The sequence below is a fragment of the Poecilia mexicana genome, unplaced genomic scaffold, assembly GCF_051168715.1.
Source record: "Poecilia mexicana isolate PSO_F unplaced genomic scaffold, ASM5116871v1 scaffold_2, whole genome shotgun sequence".
Lineage (NCBI taxonomy): Eukaryota > Metazoa > Chordata > Actinopteri > Cyprinodontiformes > Poeciliidae > Poecilia > Poecilia mexicana.
The window spans coordinates 27,763,783-27,785,279 of NW_028263371.1; the positions used below are offsets into that span (position 1 = coordinate 27,763,783).

Sequence of the window (21,497 nt, forward strand, 5' to 3'; positions counted from 1 at the left end):
AATAAAAAATCAATACCACAAATGAAAATAGGCAACAGAGAGCAACCAGACAGCTTCTGCATCCTCCAGTCCGGATTAGCAATCCATTCAACTGCATCAGAAACGTGAAAACAGGAAGAAAATGTCTTCTTTATGGATCTCCTTGACACTGTGTAAACATTTTGAATGGTTGTGATGTAAGCTGTTGAAATCTTCAATAAGATCCTATTTAAAGGCTTGTTGTGCTATGAATAAAAGTCTAAATGAGTTCAGTGGCACCAAGGGTCTCCAGGGAAAAGGCCATGCCTATAAATTAGCCGGCTTGTGTACTGGCAACCCCGGATAGACGAACTTGGAAGCCTTAGATCTGTTAAACAGCTTCAAGGAGTTTGAACATTTATTTAATTGTTAGTTTATTTTTTGCTTTCTAGCCCACTGCTTTTAAAATCCATCAGAGTCTGACTCTCCAAACCTTACATTTGTGGGGTTGAGGTCTGGTACATTTCCTGGCCAGTCAAGCCCGCTAGGCGCTAACTAATGCTGGAAAGCCATAAGTGCCCTAAAGTTTTTCTGGTAGAAAACTGAGCTGAGTTTGGACTTGATGAAACATGTAGCACCAACAGCTACCGAAGACACAATGTCCAAATCATTGCTGACTGACAGATATAAGCACACGCTTTCTTATTTTATGGTTTTTCTTGGCTTCATTTAGCATCTTGCACTCTGCTGTCTAAGTGAACTTGCTCGGACTGCCTGACCAGGGTGGGTTGGAGGTAGTTTCCTGACTGCTGATGCCGTTATCTGCTCGTGTGACCTTCCACCCCTCTGTCACAGCTGACGCATACTTTCATGTCAGCTTTTTTTTTTTTTTTTCCTTGCTGGTTTGTTGACAGATTTCTTCCTGTGAATCCGCAAATAATGCTGCGTCAGTTTTCCATAAGGGGTTCAGCTGACATGAGCTGTGGTGTCTGATTCCGGTCTTTTAGGGGCAGAGAACGTTGCTCTGCTTCGATACGCTTGATTTAAATCAGTGGGCCTTTAACAGTTCTCTACAGATGTCAATTTGTCTTTATTGATTAGGAACATGGTGAAAAAAAAAAAACTTTCTGAAGTTCCGAGCATCAAAATGGCAAAGAAATTTAACAAAATTTGAATTATGAGGTGTTTAACTGAAAGATAATTTGTTATATTTTGTGCTTTTTAATTATATTTTACCTTTGTTATGATCAACATGCATCATTTCTATGGATATAATTAGAAAGGGAAGCATTCATACGGGACCCAGGTGCTTTACAAAAACACAACCTGATTGCTCGGGTGTGAGTGAATGGCATCAGTGTCTGTTTAATTCAGGCTGAGTTGTTTTTTTTCTAATAAACATATTTAGTCTCTCAGCTTCAGCCACTCCACATTGACACACACACACACACGCGCACACACACACACACGCACACACACTACTACCCACTGTTATCAACCTCCTACGCCTCCTTACCGTCTTCTGCATCAACAGTTGCCATGGTGTCTCAGCTCGCCTGCTGCTCTGGACGCCACAGTAACAATGCTGTGGATTTTGATGACGCCACGCGTTATGACACACGGGTTTGCATTCTCCCTTCAGCAGTCGAGTGTGTTTTAATGCCTCATAGGGAACTAATGACGTGTTTCACATTTGATATATCACAGTGCCTGGACAAAGTGTTCAGTTTTGTGTTGTGTTGGTCAATCACAGAAATATTTACTTTTTTTGAAGTAGTCTTCCAAAAAATTCAAATATTAACCATTCATTGTGGCAGAAGTTTTGAGCCGAAGGGTTTTACTCTTGCTATGGCGTAACTTTTTGCATTGTACCTTCTTCCTTTGCACTGATCATTCTGCCTGACGCTGAGTGGAAGGTCTCATGAGTAAATACCCGGGTCAGGTTTGTAATAGCGTGACTCGCGGCATAAAATATTGCGCGATGTGACGCAAGTTTTGCTGGCTCAGCCTTCTCAAGAAGAGGGAAAGCATTTCTCCTGGAAAAAACTGTCCTAACATTTCTTACGTCTGTAAGTGTGTGTTCCTACCTAGTCTTTTGTATTTAGGAATCTGCCAGTGTGATTTGTTTGAGGTGTTTTTATGGCTGTTTAACAAGCAGGACACTCGGTTCAACTCTGTCCCCTACATTTTGTAGCAACTTTAAAGATAACTTCTAAGCATTTAGATAACCTTTCTGACATCTACTCATTTCTTGTTACCATAATGTTATCTTGTTTCAAATCTTTTGATTATTTTGCAATTAAATTTTAGGAAATTAACCGATCTAGCACTTGTTCATAGACATTTTGTTGAGCCCTGTTTCCTGATTGATTATGTTTTCTTCCCTCTTTTCAAATTAAATCAAGCCCCATGTATGACAGCAAGGTCAGGTAAATAAACAGATTCAACTGCCTGTATTGTTACACTCGTTTCCTATGATAATCGAATCAGCCTGGGCTGCTCACAATTGCACTTTTATCCCATATGCAAATCAGCTTCTCTCGTGAATTTTTAGTTGTTTCTGGATGATGATGTAGAGTTAACAGTAGGTTGCTGTCCACCCTGTCGTACTGTGTTGGTTTGTTCATTTGAATTTGGTAGTTATTGGATCAAAACAATAAAATACCTTTTGAAAATAAAAACCTTCAAGCAGGTATTAGACTTCTCATTAAGCCTGTATCTCTTTAAATAGATTTTTTTTATTGGTCTGATATGCTACTCTAATTTTAAATGCCATGTTTTTATTTTTTTTTAAATCACCATAATTCAGAAATAAGGCTTTCAAACAACCATCTGGGTTTAATTACATGTATATTGGGTTTCACTTGGTGAAAAACTTTCCAAAATTAATGGGATGTTCAATAATAATCAAATTAATTTGAACATATCTTGCATAAATGAAACTCGTGGAAGTGGGATCATTTCTGTTGATGTGGTCTGTTCAATATCGTTTTATTGCTGTACGAGCCTTCGTGCCTGTGCATACGCAGACGCTGCCAGCGCACCACATGTACAGCAGAGATTGTTTGCATAACTGCGTAAACATCACATGTGGGTTATGTGTGGTCTGTGCAGCATGTGGTCACCTGTTCTGCAGTGAATCAAAGCTTTACCAAAGGCAGAATGAGCAGTTCTTCTCAGCTCATACGATAAATATTTAGTCTGCAGTATAAATACAGCGGCCTTCTAGGAATGCTCTGCTCACAAAGGAAAGCGGCGCTTTAGTGTGAAACTGATATGGTTTTTAAAATACAAAAAGTGGTGTTTTTATATGCACCACAGGTAAAAACAGTTGTAAAAATTCACTTTTAGCAACATCAATAAACATCAACAAACTTCCATGAAAATAATGCAAAATGCCCCAGCTTCTGTTGTGCAACTTTCTTGCTAGTTTGAAGCGACGATTAGTTAAATATTGAACGTGGGAAGAAAGAAAGAAAGAAAGAAAGTAAGAAGGATATGGAGAAGGGAGAGAGGTTGGAGATGAGAAAGGAAAAGAAGAAAGAACCCGAGTGAGGGAGGGAGGACACAAGAAAAGAAGGACAAAAGGAAAGAAAGGAGGACACCACGTTCAGACAAAGGGACAGGGAATAAAATCTGGAGATAAGAAAAGGGTATCATTTATCATTTCTATATACTTTTCTAGACGTAGAAAACATTTAAATCAAGGTCTAGACTGCTTAGAAATCATGCAAAATTGTTTCCTGTTGAAAGGCTTTTAGTATCTGTCTAAAAATAAATCCTTCAAATTTGTCTCCCCTTAGTTTAAACTTGTGTTTTGTCTTATTCATAGTTGTCCAGTGTCATAATACGCATGTAAACAAGAGTTTTTTTGTTTTTATTTTCATCCAAACAAATGCACTTCGACACACAGGAAGGTTTCGTGTTCCCAGAAGGGTTTTCATTTCCCAGACAGTATTGTCAGGAGCCCTAACACGAGCCCCAGTGTTTGTATTTATGTTGCGACTGGTTAGAGGTGAAGAATGAAAAAGTAAGACGTAGAAGAAAAGGACAGGAGGCGGGGGTTGACAGATCCATCTCATCTCTTTTTCTATCTCTGGAATGCGGTTGGAATCCAAGCTTGCCTCCCCTGTTGGCTCCACACACACTCCCAGCGCCTCGTGTCATGCTACGGTGCACATGCATGCACCCATTCCACTGGTTGGGTCATTTTAACCATGAAATCACTGATTAACAGCTGGAGCTTTGCAGCTGATACAGAGATGAGATCACTCCTTGTGTCGGAGAGCGAGCAATTTTCAGTTCCAGTTCTCTGATTTAGTGACCGACTTGAGAAATTAAAAAAAAAATATATATATATATATATATATATATATATATATGTATATATATATATATATATATATATATATGTATATATATATATATATATATATATATATATAATATGCAATTGTTCTGAAAATTCTGGCACAAAGGCTTAACCACGTTGAAATTACATGAAACTACAGCTTCAATTTGTTTGAGGTATGTTTTTCACCAACTCTCCATGTCGAGAGATTGCAATTTTTTCAGGGGCGTTAATGCAGGGAAGCAGCTCTCCAGGACTTGATTTGGGCACCCTGGCGACTGTTTCAATGAAGATATCTCTGTCAGTTTAATGATCTATCTGTACAACTTCTTGTCTTCTGTCACTCATAATATCTCGTTAAGCAAATCTGAGCATTAAGATCTCTCCAGCACTTACCCAGAAAAGTAAAACACAGAAGAAAAGTAAAAAGATTGGATAAGTTAGGCTTTTAAAACAGTATGATACAGTCCATTCTTTGGAGAAATGTTTCCTCTAATGTGATGTTTTCAGTTTCAATAGAACAGGAAAATAAGTTGCTTTAGGTCTTTTTTTGTGTGTGGAAATATTCAAAATGTTTTGACATGATCATCAAATCTACTGCGTGTTTAGAAAATCACTTGCGGCTTTGAGGCAGAGGCAGTAATAACATGACATTATGTCATGCTACGCTGCTCAGACGCTCGGTGTGCACCAATGAAGATTCCCTCACCTCAATATGTTGAGTCTTTAAACTTGCTTCAGCTGATAGCTACCCAAGGTTTCAGCATTACGTGAAATTTTATTTGACTAGGATAAGACATACCCTTCTTCATGCACAAGAAAATGATAAATTTTACACTCTTCATCAATAGGAATGTTTATAACGGGGATGAACCATAACAAGACCATACTTCATAGATATGAGTTTTTGTTTCAGGTCTTTACCCTTAGAACTATGTAAGATGTGTTTTTTTCAGATAAGCTAATATCCAAGAAACGGCTTCAGCACAGAAATCACAGTTGAACTTGTGCTCCATGGTTATCAGACATGCAAATGTTCTCTGCAACTCCTACGGTGAATCACCTTCATGCATAACATTTTACTCCCGTAATGTCAGTGCAGGCATGACAGATCCTGGAGGTGCAGTAACTAATGTCCTGTCCTCAACTTCGTTGCTATTTTCCAATCTATTTATGCTTTGAGCCGAAGCTCCTCACGTCTTGGATTTTTTTTTCTATTTTCTTTCCATTGCCTAGAAGTTGTGCCGACTGCGTCAGAGCCTTTCGACATATAAACTATCTCCTGATGCTTACGTTTGAGAAAGATGCTTTCTTTGTTCTCACTCCTACTGCCGGGGTCAGGCAGTGGTGTTTACATCAGCGAGCAGTTGCCGTGGCAACAGACTGAGCCCAGCAGTCGGACGGCTCGAGGAAGCTTGCGGACTTGGACGGAGAAATCCTTGAAAAATGAAATGAAACAGAAAGCTTGACGCATTTTTTGTGTTTGGGGAACTGCTTCTTCTCCTGAGCTCTTAAAACCGAGCCGCCCTCGTTTTATCACGGTTCATTAGCAAGTGTTGCCTTTGGACAATTTGAGCACTCGAAGAGCTTTCCTTTTGAAAAATTCAAATATGGTTCTTAAGAAGCAGCGAATGTTCCTCAAAACATCTTAAAGCCTCAGAAGAAAAACAATCGAGCATCCTTGGGTCTGGCATAGATTTCCACCTTATTCAGCTCTGTCTCCACCGTCAACAGAGAGAAAATGGAAAGATTTGATAACGTATAAAGCCAAGAAAACCCCCAAAATATACACGCGCACATTCGGTCACACACTGCACGACTGCAGTAAGTCATTTCAGAACATATTTAAATCTCCATTAACACGCAGCCTCCCTGCTAACCACAGGTAATCTAACCCATGTGTGTGTTGAGTGTTTTCACCTTTTCCCTTCTCTGCCCCGTCGTTCTTGCCTTCCTTCTTTATTACCTTTCCAAGTCTCCCTTTCCCTACTTCTGCTTTACGTCTGCTCTTCAGTTTTTAACCACGCTCTCTCACGTTAACCTGACAAGTCTTCCTTTAGACAATCGTTTTATAATTAGGTCAAATTATGACAACCCACTGTTCCCAGAGTGGGAAGCATTTAAAGCCACCTTGCCTTCATTTTAAAGAAGAAGGCTGATGCTTTCACCTGACTATGCCACAGTTCCTATATATATATATTATTTTACATATTTCAGCCCTTAATTTTCATCTGAAATGTTGAAGAGCAGGACAGGAAAACAGACAGATAAGAAGACGCAGAACTAAGGCAAAACATCTGCTTCCTATTTCGCCGCTTTCTCAATATTGAGACTGAAAGATGATGCACAGTGACAACAGGCTTATAAAAGCAAGCTATGAACTCGAAGAAAGGTGAGCCATTCCATTGTTGCCCAACTCTCTTTAGGGTACCTCGGCCCCCCGCTCACCATTCCTTTCTACTCTCAAGATTTTTCACCCAGGATTTTTCACCCACTTTCCCCACAAACCCAATTACAAAACATAAAATTACAAAGTCATATTTTATATACACAGCATTTTCATAACAACTGAAGGTAACATACTTACTTGCTTATCCATTAGTAGCAATATGATAGAAATATTACACAGCAGCTGCATTGATTAATACAAATTCAAACATATAGATACAGAGGAATCAACTGATGGCAAGATCAAAGTTAATGTTAAAAATCCTTGGTTGGAATAAGTCTTCCCTTCCTTGCACGCTGACACACTCATGCCCTCTTGAACACACACCCGTGGATGTTCTGGGAATGCGCACTGCAGGGGAGAATCTGATCCCTGCTTGGAAGTGACTCTGTTCCCTCAAACAGTGCAAACACGCACCGTTGTGTCGGTGCATGGACGTGCGATCGCTTTCATGCACATTTGTCTGAACGCGTTGCTGACAGTGCAAACAACTGTGTACTCTTCAGGAGTTCATGAGAGAACACCAAACAAATGTGTCACCTTGCAATGCGGGCCTCCGTTAACAGGGAAGTGGTGCGGAAAAAAAAGTTGCGAGAGAAAGGGTTTTATCTAAATAAGGTTGAAATGTCTGAGGCTTGTAAAAGACCCCAGACAAACCAGGATCAAATAGTTTGGTTCCGTTCTCCCAGCGCGGTGCATTTGAAACAGTTTGGTTTGGCCCGGGCACTGGGAAGTACGCTGTGGCCGCAGCTGCTATCAGTAATTTTGTTGTTTTTGGGGAGATAATTATGAAGCAGAGAGGCTGAGAAGACAGACATGTGCAGCTGTGGCAAGCCACGACGCAGCCCACCCACATATTATTGTTGTTAATCATTTCAGTATACATGCATTAGTGTGTGAGACAGTCAAAGGGGTTTGTTTTAATAACCTGGTACATATTGGGAAAGCTCACTGCTGCCCTCTCTTGGTTAAAAAGCTCTTTACATCAACTTTATACCTTAAGGGAGAGTATAATATTTGAGCTCAGTAAAACGTATAAATAATCCAATTATAACGCACAATTAAATCATAATTTAGCCTTTCAGAGATTTTCAAAGTTGGTGCGATTCTGAAAGAACTTTTCGACTCTATTCCTCTTGCAAATAGGAAGCGTGTCATGTAAAGTTGTTGTCCCATAGGTCACACTGGTATACAAGGGTTACAGACTGTCTACCTTAGCTGGCCACAGCTAGCTTGAAGAGGAAGTAAACAGCCAGATCACAAAAGTGACCACAGCTTTCATATGCGATTGTAAACTTTCTCAGGTAAAAATGCTTCTTTTTTTCCCAGCAGTTTTTACTTTCTATGTTTCAATATCAATTAATATCTTACCTGGAAAAAAAATAACAATACGATGAATAATAATTACTTGTTGAATTAAATGAACAAATGTTAAAATAATTTCACCAAAACTGTCCACTAGATGGCTGTCAAACATCCCCAAACTGATCAGCTTGGCATGTTGCTTGCTGATTTCTATTGCATGGCTATCAGCACTTTGCTTTGACTTAATGTTAAACCCACACAAACTTCACCTTACAGTATGTTATACTGTATGCATGAGCCATCGTTTCCTTTAGCCTCTCACGTTCAGCTATAAGCTACATTATCTTTCTCCGTTTCCCTCCTGGAACTTGAGCATGTCGATCCATTCCTCTGCTGAGCTATTTTCTATTTATAGCTGCAGAACCCTGGCCTGTCTCTCTCAGGTTTGCTTCCGTACTGTATGGGGCAGTTTTGCGGGGGTGGCATAAGAGGTGAGGGGAGGTCAGTCGTGTCTTCTCACATTAAATTTACTTCCCTTTTTAATATTTAGACATGGATTGCTTTTTATCTTTTAGGGTCAAAAGTTTTGACTTCAGTCAATTTCCGAGTTCCTGAGCGATTTATTATTATTTGTGTGGAACTGTTACAAAAGATGTAGTCCCACCTGGCCCATAAGGCAGAGACTTAATACAAACACTGTGATGCCACAAGTTAAATTTTAGAGTTTAAGTTCCCTCAAAGATAAAAATACACAGTTGTATTTTCCAATAAACTGCATATTTAGCTGCTAGCAGATGTAATTATCTATCAGATCAGTGGGCCTCTATTCAGAGAAAATAAAACCAGGCGAAAAGGAGAGGAAGCCATCAGGGGGTCACTGAGTCAGTAGCCAGCCCTGGGGCATCGGCACAAAACTCTAACCTGGAATTCCAAATAAATAATTCCCTAACGCAACCGCCTTCCCACTATCACACTGAAAGAGGCTCAGGCACGCTAACACGCAGCACAAGATAGTGCCTGAGCAAAATACACTGTTTAATTAGTAATTTCTGTTAATTATTATCCGATACAGTGCACAGTGGATTTATTCATTAAAGTGCACATATCCCAAACTTCCCGAGCAAATATAAAAGTAAAAAAAAATAGTAGTGATGGCATGTTTTTGTGGATTGCCATTAAAATCCATATTGCTCACCTGTTTTTCTAGGATATTTGGAATAAACATGCTCATTAGATCCTTGTTTGTGTTGCCAATAAGAGAAAAAGCAGAAATTTCAAGTTTCTAATGAAAACTTTATAAATCAGATCAGGTACTCTGGTACCTTTTCTGTCTTGAAAAACAATAAACAGGCTGATTTTGACTGTTGTATTTCATAATAGGAATATTCAGAGGTTTGATGTTTGTATGATGTTTGTTTTTATCAATAGACATTCAAAAAACATATGATCCACAGGTCAAATTGACTAAAGTGAATGCAAAGAAGAAATTAAAGCCTATACATTCATGATAGAGGTAATAAAATGGTAAATGCAAAATGCAGGTATTTTGGGCCAGTAAATATGTGGCATGTCTTCTACTGGACTTATTAAATCTCGCAAATCAGCTCAGAGATAATAAAGCAGAGCAGATAAAATCAAGAACAAATTATTGATATCATTCCTTTCGGCTCATTTCTCAGCAACCGGACAGGATATGAACAGAAAGTATTTCTTTGAAATACACACACAAACACACCCACAACCTGCAGCCAGCAAAGCCTTGTACATTCCTTCTTTTTTAAGAAAAAAAAAAAAATATTATATATATATAATTTAGTAAATAATTAACCAGAAAGCCATTGCCCATTGTGTACTTCCCATGTGTTCACATTCTGTTGGTTAAGCACTTGGTATGTACAAACTCTTTGTTGTGAACTCAATGGCTGAATCTTTTTAAAGGCCACTTATGCATGTATAGTCCGCTAAATCAGTGCTGTAGCATTTCAAAATGCTATTTTTTTTTTCCCCTGTAGTTTTTTTATTGAAATTTCCTGACTCCTCAAGATACTTTATTTGCCAAACTTGAATTCCATGTTTTGGTGTTTCACACGTTGAAGAAAGTTTTGGTAGATCCCTGCCTAAAAGTGTTGTTAGTGAAAAACTTCATTATTAGAATTGGTATGGGAAACCACCGATGAATGAAACGTGATGCTAAATGTTCACATTCAGAACTCTGTTCGATTTAAAAAGACATTTTCGTTTTTTGACCATAAGGTAACTGTCACCTCAAAACATGCCCTGAACCACAAATTGTGTCTACAATTACGCCTATGCTTTTCACTCCAGTGCATTATTATTTTTATATGCTTTTTCACCTGTGTAAATTCTGCTTAGTTAAAGTGACCTCAAAAGTGACATCTTTAATTTGTTTGTCTTTCTCGTGAAGACAAAACGTTATCATTACGACTCGGAGTTTTAAACTAAGGGGTTAATATTATTGACATATTATATTTCTTCCCAAAGAGTGAGTTTAACCTTTTTCACATTTCTCCTAATACGTTTAGATTTTGTATTTATTTATTTTTTTGCAAGATGGGTTAAAGTTCAAATTGGAGCCCCTCGGAGGATCAGATTACGTGGTGCATTAAAGAACCAACTAAAACACAGTTTTTTCCTAATGTAGATAGTTTCCACTGTGTGTGGCCTTTTTAATTATGCATGCATTATCACCCATTTCTTCTGTGTTACAAATTGCAATAGCAATAATAAGAGTTTCCAGTGTTCCAAAGTGTGCCAGACACTTATAGTCCAACGTCGAGCTGCAACGTAAAGAGGCGCACGAAAAGAATTTGCGAATAAAGTATTTGTGTGGAGATTACCTAAATCAGTCATTCAGTCAGTTAATCTTTCCCCAGATTAGTTCAAGTGTGTTTTGAGATGTTACGAAACACTTTCACTCAGTATGTGTGTCATATCAGCACAGTTTATACACAGCCTCAGATGACTGCATGATATCCCTACACCCCCTCTGAGCCATGACAAACCAGATTAGAGAGCACATTAGCGAACATTAGCATCTGTGTAATACACACACACGAAATACACACAAGGGATAAACGTCTAGCCTATAGACAATTGGATCATCCACCTACTGGCTTTGGATTCTCTTCCAAGTCACCCATATGTGCATTTATCGAAACAAATAGTAACTCAACACTGCAGATTTCGAACCAAAGGAGAACTTTAATCGACAACAGACAGACAGATTCTGACTACGGAAATTAATGTTTACTTTACAGCCGTCTCTATTTCAGGCTGCTCGCTTTTGCCTTCATTGTTGAGAAAACATCCCAGAGGAGACGTGAGCTCGCTCAGAACCAAAACAGTGCCAAACAAACCCTGCTGATTCATATGGTTCTCTTCAGCAGCGTATCGCGGAAACTTGTCCAAAAAAAAAAAAAGCGGCCCTGAGAGGGATTCAGTTACAGAGCACAAATGAGCCGAGACACAAAACATATTTCCACGCACATTTTATATAATATATTTAGAGTCCTTCTCAGACACGAGCTGATTTCATCATCCTGTGATGGCCTCAAAATAGCAAGTTCATTCTCTAAGCTACTTAATTTATCTGATTGGCTCATTGGTCAAAAATATGAGGCTGCTGTTAAACCAACAACTTCCCAAACCTGTAAGATTTGATACTTCTCTAAACTTCTCATGCCACACTAAAACCGGTGTGCTTCATCATTTTCTCTGGATAAATTTGCAGTTGGCAAAGCAGACTTTAGCTTGACTGTCCATTTAAACCATAGATTAGACACAAAAAAATCTATCAACCATTTCTTAGCTTCTATTTTCCTAATAGCTTCTCTTAGCTATTATGAACTTACAAGGCTGTTGAAACTACATGAAAAAAGTGAGGCTGATTGTTTTTATATATATAATAGTTTGATTTAAAACATTAAAATGTCATGTGCAACAATCTTAAGATCTCTTATTTATCTGACAGTTTTAAACTTGAGTCCCACAGCTGTCAGGTCTGACTTTGCCTTTAAAGCAGCTCTGTAAGGTTCCCCAGTCCTCATCTTAAGCCAACACAATCAAGCTGTATTTCATCATATTTTCAGTATTCACAAATATGGTGGCCCTTGCAACACAGCGATGACATCCTATCCTCGACTCCTTGAACTAAATCCTGTGATCTACGACCGGATTCTGATGCAGCAGAAATCTACAATCCACAAGAAGAAGCAAGCGTGTCAAAATCAGTGACGTTTTCCGAATTTTGGCTGAACTACCTATCCTTATCTGATTTTATTGTTTTTTGGGGTGTTTTTCGCTATAAGCATTCCACAGATGTCGGCTTGCGAAGGCCTTGTTCCTCCAACGCAGCCTCATCATTTTGAGGGAACGCAGGGAGGAAATAAGGGAGGAAAGGCAAAATGGACAGCCGTTGGGTTCAGAAGTTCAAGCGTTAGTTTCTGAAGTCTGTCCAAGAATCAGCTGCTTGTAAATGTAGCCTCGACTTACAGGTTCTTGTCCTGCTTTAGTGAACCATTTCATTAGCGTGACTGGACTAATAAGGGCTTTTAATTGAGACAGGAATTAATTACAAGATGAGATAGATTGACTTTGGAGTGCATTGTTGAAAATCAGACTTTCTAAGTTAAATGAAGCTGAAATCATCAACGGATGTTGATAACTATGCATTATATGGAACTGGATTAATTAAGAATACTTAATGGCTCAACAAACTCTCATTTAGGTAAATACTGATTATTCGTTTTGGAGAATAATGTGAAAATATTTTTATTCGGTCATAACTGAATGTTTCAGGTCGGACAAAGACAACAAGAGTAAAGACGAAAAGCAGTCATCGAATGATCATTTCAGACGGTTTTTATGCTAAATATCACGGCTCATTTTGATAAAATAAGGAATTGGCGCTGATTAACCACAACGTTGTGGTTCTGTTTCACTCGACATACCTGATTACTACCAGACCTGTGGAATGAATGAATCATTTAGACAGAACCTGTCTGAAAGCACGGAGTAACCTAAAAGATCTCTAAAAGCAACAAATCACTGCCCGTAATTTACAGTATAAGTCTTCAGGAGAGGTCCAAAGCCCAAGACCTAGCTTGAATTTGCTGAAGCACATCTTGTTTGATGGCTAACAATGTGATGGGACCATAAATTGTGTCCTACCGCCTAAACCTAAAGGAGCATGCTGACCTCTGAAGAAAGAAAAACACAATAAAAGCTTTAATGTGATCTAGTCAAAGTGTTTAGATTTCAATTCAATTCATTGAAAATCCTCCAATGTGACTGAATGTCATGGCACTGTCATTATTATTCCACAAGTGTTTTGTGCGTCTCTTGTATTTATGCATCCTTAATATTTGCTCCAACAGACAAATTTTAAACCTCAAAAATGTTATTTATGCTCTTCTTTATTACTAGTAGTAAAGCAGATGGTTAAATGTTGAAGTTGATTATGTTTGCATTTTCAGAGCTCACGTTTCACAGAATAAAATGACTTTGAAGGGAGTTGTCACTCCCAGAGATATTTCAGTGAGACTGGACCATAAAGATAAAACCAAGGATTTACCGCAGTGCTAGCTGCTTCATAAGGCTCCACTTAAGTAGGCATCATTACAGCTGGGTGCATGACAGCTTCAGCCAACATAACGATGATTAAAAGTATGGGTAAGGTAATGGGTAAACTGAAAAAGTTAGAAGAAATGAAGGCCGCTTAAAAAAAAATGATTTAATGCAAATGGAAATGAGTGAGTGAGATCATTTTAATTGTAAGTGTTAACTTCTGAGCTTAGAGTTTGAAAAATCAGCTGACAATGAAGCTCTGACTGGGATTATCTGATGTACCCAGCAAATCTCCAGTTTAGAATCCAACATGGCTGCCACCGTACAAACTGCAGTAATTAACTGTTTCTTTGACTTTTTCACACTTCTTATTTTTGCATAAAAAGTTCCTTCTAGTGTTTTAATGCATATGTTTTTATTAGCTTGCATAGCTAAGAGTATTTAGCTTTGTGCAGGCTGTACAAAATGTGAAAATGACTTGTTTTAGTAATCTGTATCAGGGCAAATCATTTTTTAAAGCCCTTGTCTTGAATATTTATATCTCCTTAATACGACCACCACTCAATAAGTAATGTATTCAAATTGCAGAGATTTTTCTTTCTGAATAATTTCCGTCACGGAGTCTCTTCTCAGAAGCATTAGGGTTAGTGCTGTAGACCTAAAATTAGAAGTACAATGTCAACATCTGGTTCTCCATAAACAGTCAGGATTCAATTAGAGGACCACTGCTTTCCCTCTGGTGTGTGGAGTTGTGTGTGCATATCATTAGTGAGGAAAGTTAGCAGTAGCTTCAGGATATTCTTCACAGACTAAAGTTTGGAGTTGGCAAGCGCTCACCAGCTTCTCAAAATCACCCGTTCTGTTATGTGTTCGCTATTTCACAAGAGCAAGTGTTGTCACAACCAATCACTACTAATCACTGTGAGGTATTAAAATATATATATATATATATATATATATATATATATATATATATATATATATATATATATATATATATATATGGTTCCACATCATTGGTCTTCCAACATAGAGAAATGCAACAATTGAGATCCATCACTGGCAGCATACCTGACCCACTGTTTTCTTCTAACCATTATTCCTTCATTTGTGTTTCTTTCTCCAACTCTTTCTCTCTCTGCCTCTCTGCCCTCGTCTCTCTCCATAAAAAGGCATGAGGCGATACAAATCTGGGCAGGTTGCCTTATGAAGAGTACACTCTCAATTTACAGTGTATACCTTTCAAGAATTTACAATGGGGTCTTCATTCAACAAATGTTTGGATAGTAATTCGCTGACTTAAACCGACTGCGTATTAAAAATCTCTGCTGGAATTCAGATTCTGCTTGCATTGGACTTCTGCTGTTCATTTTACTTCATTCATGAGGAAGAAATAAGCATTTAAGTATGTTTCAATGTCTTTGAAATAGACATGGATGTCACTGTCTGGGGGAAAAATATTTAAAAGTGGAAAACGGGTCATGCAAATGTGGTCATATATCACATAGTAGTGACAAATTTCAGGGTTTTCCCTTCATCGATCACATTCAAGCCCCGTTGGAAGTTAACTACATGTTTAAATCTGAAACAATGATACCCAAAACACTATTACATTTCCAGTTAAAAATAATAAATACTCTTTATCACTCATATTTCAGCATTTCAGAAATGCTCGACTATAAAAAAAAATAATCCAGTAAGAATACTCTGTTTTACTCTGAGTTTCACTTTCTGACATGAAATACAAAAAGTAACTTTCTCATGATATGCTAGTTTTGTTAGCTGAACTTGTATCGTTGGTCCTGTGAAAAAATATATCTGCTGCAAAAAGTGTAATATACATGCCAGGAGGTGGCAATAATGTTTTGTCATACTCACAAACGTTCACACTTGGTTTTTGCTTTCATCAAGGCCTTTAAAATATGTGTTGAACCTTCTGTTTGCACTGCTGATGATTCAACTCTTGAACACTTGGCATAGATGAGGAACTCAATCATTTTGATTCATTTAACCGCAGAACTTAAATCCCCAGAAGGTCATGTCATTTTTGGAATCACGTGGAAAAACAGAAGATGAGACAGAGATATAAATTAATTTGCTTCATCCCTAACTGGAAGCACTGCAAATGTTATACCCTTGTCCAAAGTACAGGTTCAATAAACAAAACTTGGGTGCATCATAAAGAATTCATGTAGGTTATGGGGCATGTTTCATAACAGTGGTTTGTGTTTCTTTGTGTTTGAACCCTAGAAAAATGAAATGTTTACATTTGCCAGCACAAAAGGCAAGAAGAGAAGTAACGTACCAGCAACTCGAAGCAAACTACAATCAACATCATGGATATGTCTGGGTGTGGAGGCTCTAAAAGTACTGAATCTTGATAATGCAGGCAGTACTCTGCTTATCTATGTTCCTTTTGCACATTCATCTACAAGACATTTTCCTTCCACTAAACTTTCCATAGATATTCTTGGATACAGCATTCTGTGAACCAATTTCTTTAGCAGTTAACTTTTGTGGTTTGCCATAACGTTTCTGCATGACAAGTTTATGCATAACTTTCACTTTTTCAAATTATTTACTGGAATTAACACTTTTTTATTATGTTCTCATTTTGCAGGTGCGGTACATTGATACAATATTTATTTTGATGGATTTTACGATTTTATTTGTCCTAATTCCCAGATAAGAGTTCTGACTCTTAAGGCAGTAGTTAGTTAGTAGATAGCAAACAACATTCCTACAGTGTGAGGTGGATGGGCGACTCAGTTAAACATCTCTTATGTTATATTTCACCTTTTGTTGGTAGTTTTGGAAGAACTATACAAAAAATATAGGTCGGGATTATTCAGAATTTCAGATTCCAGCAGTACATCTTAGAGTTTCAAAACTCGTTTTTTTTTTTTTTTTCTGATAAGACGATTGGTGCCCGTTTCTTTCCCAGAGAGATCAAGACACTGCAGGTACGGACAAATGGTGTTGGATTGGCACACTCATTCCTATGCTATCACTTGGACATGGACCAAAGTTTCCCCGATGAGCAGACAGCATTACAACAAACAGAGCAAGCTTCCACTAGAGCTGAAAACAATGTTGGTATGCAGATTACAGCCGTCTCTGGCACCCCCTGTGTTAGTATAGCTGCAAGACAGAATGTCCTTTCTCTTAAATAGGCCCTGCATGCATATCCTAATTGGGCAAATTTGACAATTCTCTCTATGACCATCTTCGTTTATCCTTTATGTAATAAATATTTTCTCCACAGCCAGCAGAGTGGAACACATCCCAGCACACCAACAGCAACGTCTTGGGTCTGGATTTTTATGGAAACCCTGAGGTGCAATAACTTTAAGGTCTGGATTGGACCAATGACTCCATGCTGATGGCCTCATGCTACCCTTGGTGGGCCTTAATGTGGAAGGGAGGGGTGGGGGGGAAACTACATGGAAAATACACTTATTGCTCCATAGTGGGATCCAGAGAGCGGATGCACGTGCGTGTAAACAAGCAACAGAGGCACGCTGCGAGAGAAGCAGATCAGGGAATGAAGCAAATGCTGCTGGGAGAGCTGAACATGGGCCGCGTGGTTCTTGACCCCGTGACCCTCCTCCCAGTCGTGAGAACTTTCTTTTCAGACCCTGAAACGAGCGCTGCGTGTATGCACACACACGCCTCCACCCTCAGCACAGGGACAACAAAACTTGAGCAGAAAAAGAAAACAACACCTCAATTTCTTTATAAAAAGGAGTAAAATCATCATACCTTTCCACCAGTGCAAGTGGACTCCTGCCAAGTATGCAGCCAGTAAAGCACCCCCCTCCTAGTTCACTTAAAATAAGTCAACCAAGTATGTTTTGGTTAGGATTTCATACCTGCCTGCGCTTCATTCACTCTCAGTTTGAGGTTCTTATGAAGACAAAAGGTTCCCCAAAGTCAATGATGGCAGCAGCAGGGGGCAAACTAACTGCACTTCATTGCACCTTTTGTTGGAGTGGTTTAATCCTTAAAAGCTCCTGGGTCATTTTCTTATGCTTTCCCACAGGTACAGTGGCTCAGAAAAGTGCCTCCTCACATGCTGTCTCTTCAAAGGCGCAAGTTTAATGTGGTTTATTGGGATTTTATGTGATGACCAACACAGAGTAGTGCAAAAATGGTGAGGTGGAAGTACAGTGGTGCGTGGCTTTCGAGTTTTTTCAGTTTGTTTCGTTTTGAAAACAGTTCTTAGAAATGTGGAGTGCTTTTTAGTAAGTAATATGTTACCCCTAAATAAAGCTATGATAGCTAACCCAGTGCAATTAGCTTCACTTTTGATCTGATCTGCTTGACCTGCTTCAGATGCAGAGTTACAAAGCTTTGGTGTGAGAATTTCTTTTTGACTGGATGACAAATAAGGAATATATATATTCCTTAATGCACAATAATGCATTAGTTTCTACAAGTCACGCAAGGAGACATGGCAAACAAATGGGAGAGGGGAGTCACTAATCAGATTAAAAGCACTGAGAGGGAAAACAAACAATGCATATCACACTAAACCCGCCTTTCCATCAGTGAAGCATGGTGGTGGCTGCATCATGCAGAAGGGATGCTTTTTCTTTACATGCAGGGAAAATGGAAGCTAAGATGGTTCTAATGAAGGCATTCTTATTTGGGAAATTAGAAGTATCATTTTACTTCCACCTCATAAGCACACTCCTTTGAGTTGCTCTGTTACATAAAACCCCAATAAAATATCCTAAGGTTTGTAGTTATATCATGGACAAAAGATTGTTTTTTTTGTTTTTGTTTTTGTTTTTTTTTGCAAATTAGGACAATATCATCAACCAAGCAGGAATAAGAATTCAAGCATGTAGTTAACTAATTCCCCCATTAAAATAATCATTTTAAAAATGACAAAACTTGTAATGCACCATTGTTGGTTTGTCTTACCTCCGATTTCCACACGACATACGCATGAGGGCAGGTAGGCTGAACTTTCTTCTGCAGCCACCTCCGCGGCGAGAAGAGCGCGCCGGTGCTCCCCGACTGCGCAGCGCCGGCTCCCCTCACCATAAACGGTAAATCCCCCGCGGTATTCCTTTTCGGGCGCTTGGCGATATCATAGTCGAAGTGGAAATTGGAGGAAGGAGAAACGTCCGAAGGTATGGATGGGGAGGAGACCGACGGCGTGATGGGTTCTTTCAGCGTCGGGATCCTGGCGCGCAAAGCCGGCTTCGCACCCGACGGCGCACCTGCGTCGGCGGCCGCAAATTGCGCCCCGCTCATCCCATCGGTCCCGGTCCCACAGTGCCGTATGATAGCCGGGTCCAGGCTGCGGGTTTGGCGCAGCCTCCTCTTGGCTATTGCTTTGGAGGCAGGAGAGGAGCAGGAAAAGACGCTGTTGAGAAGTCCCTGCGCGGCCGACATGTCGCCTCAACTTTGGATCAGCCCAACAACTTTTCTAAAGCCTCCCCAGCGAATAAAAGGCTGGAGTTCAGAGGCGCTCCATTGAACGCAGAGCCCATGGAGAGCTGCGTAAAGACTGATCAAGTGTAACTCTCTCGTGTGCGTCTTCTGAGGAATGGGCGTGCGTGGGGCTTGTGGGTAGAGGGGAGGTGGTCAGAAAACTGTGTTTTAGCCAGTGTTGAACTTTCACTTTTAAACTGCAGGAAAATAAAACCATCCAAAACCTCATCCTCTGAAATAATAATTAAAAAAAAATAAATAAATTTGTGCAGTTTATAAGTAAGTATGGAGTCATCAGACAGGCAGTAGGTCACGCACAGGCACATCCATGATTTAGCTGAGGTGAAAATAGGAGTATTAATCCTCCTCTCCTATTAATCCATCTGTCTGGTAACAGTAGACCTGTCGGGGGAAGCCGCCTGTGTTCTAAAATTAGCCAAACAATAAGTGAGCACTGGGATTAATGGCTCTTCCTCTCCTCATGCGCGCTGCCTTGCATTTATTCTTTTTTATGTTGTGTAAATAAAACCTCAAACATCATTTTTTGTGGTGGGGTGGGGGGTGTGGGGGGGACTGATTATGAGAGATCGACGCGAACGTCATTTAGAAAATTAGTTTAAAAAAAAAGAAGGTTGTATCCATTCCCCCCTGTATGAAAAAGTTGAATCACATTCGATAGATACTTTCCTGTAACTTTTAAGAAGTCATTAATTAGGTTCAGGTGCTGGAGAAGGGATGCAAAGTTGCAGGACAGCAGAGGGTCTGCAACTTTTACAACCTAAAGAGTCATTTTGCTCTCAAGACAGTAAAATAAAACTCGTTTAGCACATGTCACATGACTTCCAAAACGACAGACAACTTTTTAAACAGATATCTATCAACATTTAGAAATTTCTTGTCACTGGGGTACCTTATGTTTCGCTTCACCCATCTTCACTGTACCTGGCTATGAAAAGTATCCCCACACCGTGATGCTGCCACCCCCATGTTTCACAGTGGAGATGATATGCAAGTTCTGAAAACAATGTTCATTTTCATTCCACTTCAGAATTACGCATTTCTTTGAGAAGATAAACATAAAATCCTTATAAACAAAGTTTTTGTTTGAAGCATGATCAAATATTAAAAGGTTTAAAAGTATGATAAAATTGAAAGGAAATAGCAGGAGCCCTGAGGGAGCTCCTGAAACAGCAACACATGACACTTTCACATGCAAACAACACAGCATGACACAACACTGATAACAACCGAGATAGATTTGACCCTTCTAAAAACAGTTTGAAAGGGGGCGGGGGGCGAAATGCAGAAGCTGTAGATTTAGATAAACATTGTCTTTTGCATAGCGGAAGAAAGAAAAACATTTCAGGAATTTATTGATGCTGACTATCAATTTAGGAAAGAAAAAAAATTGCAGCTCAATTCAGTTTGCCTGAAATCTGTTTATTTCAATAGAATACATTCATAACAGTTGCCATCTCCAGGCACTTTATGACTCAATCAGGTTAATTTTATGTAGATAAATATATAGAATCATATTTTTTTTAAGTTAGACTAATTATTTATTACTCTGGTTGCGTCTTGAACTTTTCCCGTGTTATATTGCCATCTGCTGGTTAGGTTTTGAAATCGCAATTTTCAAACAGTGTTTCCTGCTGCCTTCGCGTCTGCGCGGAACGTCAAAATTCATTAGACTGCGACTGATTTTAGCGGTAATCATTGAATCGTAATTGTTGTTTTTTTTCTAAAGAAAGTACTTTGGAATTAAAACCATTTTTTAAAAACATAAATATACCATAATGCGTATTTTCAAACATGTTAGAGTTGACAACTGAGTGTAGAAATTTCCAGCTGCCTATGAACGCAGCGCAGTAAAGTTTCGCCCCGTGTTCCCACAACAGCGCCATCTTTTCCAGAGGCTCCTGTAGCTGAGAAACTCCCACATAGGAAAGGAAAGGGTTAAGGGTGTTTAAGAATCCGATCGATGCCTTCTCTCCCACACGTCGCCATGAACAAATGAATTCGCGGGGAATTAAATACCAGTTTCACAAAGGAGAACGAGTCTTGTGCTTTGAACCCGACCCAACCAAGGCTAAAGTCTTGTATGACGCTAAGGTAAGATTATAACCAAGCTAACGTTGCCATTCGGTGTTTACACCCTCTAAAGAGGAGTCATTTGCAAAAGGAAAGCGAGGCTGTTTTATGCAGTGTGGAGCCGCGAGTGACCACAAAGGAGACTTAGGCCATTATAAGAAAAAATGCATTCTTGGTATTAATTTACCGGGGTTGTTTCTCTTTGCATAAGCGCATGGTTTCCGGGTGCGTTCGATTACATGTTTGTAGCTGGATTTTGGGTTTATTAAAAAAAAAAAGAAAAAAAAAAGGAAAAGAAAAACGTAAACAAAG

At 39.2% G+C, this 21,497-nt stretch overlaps 2 protein-coding genes across 4 annotated transcripts in view; one reads left to right on the top strand and one right to left on the bottom strand.

The window, feature by feature from the left end:
• Positions 1–19,414, bottom strand: part of LOC106917006 (rho GTPase-activating protein 6-like) — a 57,261-nt gene extending 37,847 nt beyond the window's left edge. The window contains exon 1 of the mRNA XM_014985661.2: positions 18,579–19,414. Within this exon, the coding sequence (XP_014841147.2) occupies positions 18,579–19,055 (477 nt within the window). The 5' untranslated portion in view covers positions 19,056–19,414. The remainder of the gene's footprint in view (positions 1–18,578) is intronic.
• The window catches only part of LOC106917008 (MSL complex subunit 3), a 193,549-nt gene that overhangs the window by 165,228 nt on the left and 6,824 nt on the right, over positions 1–21,497 (top strand). The window contains exon 1 of one of the 3 annotated variants that reach the window (XM_014985666.2): positions 20,971–21,206. The exons of the other annotated variants lie outside the window; for them this stretch is intronic. Coding sequence (XP_014841152.1) covers positions 21,108–21,206 — 99 coding nt within the window. The 5' untranslated portion in view covers positions 20,971–21,107. Of the gene's footprint in view, positions 1–20,970; positions 21,207–21,497 lie in introns of those variants that run through there. 3 annotated transcript variants of the gene reach the window in all.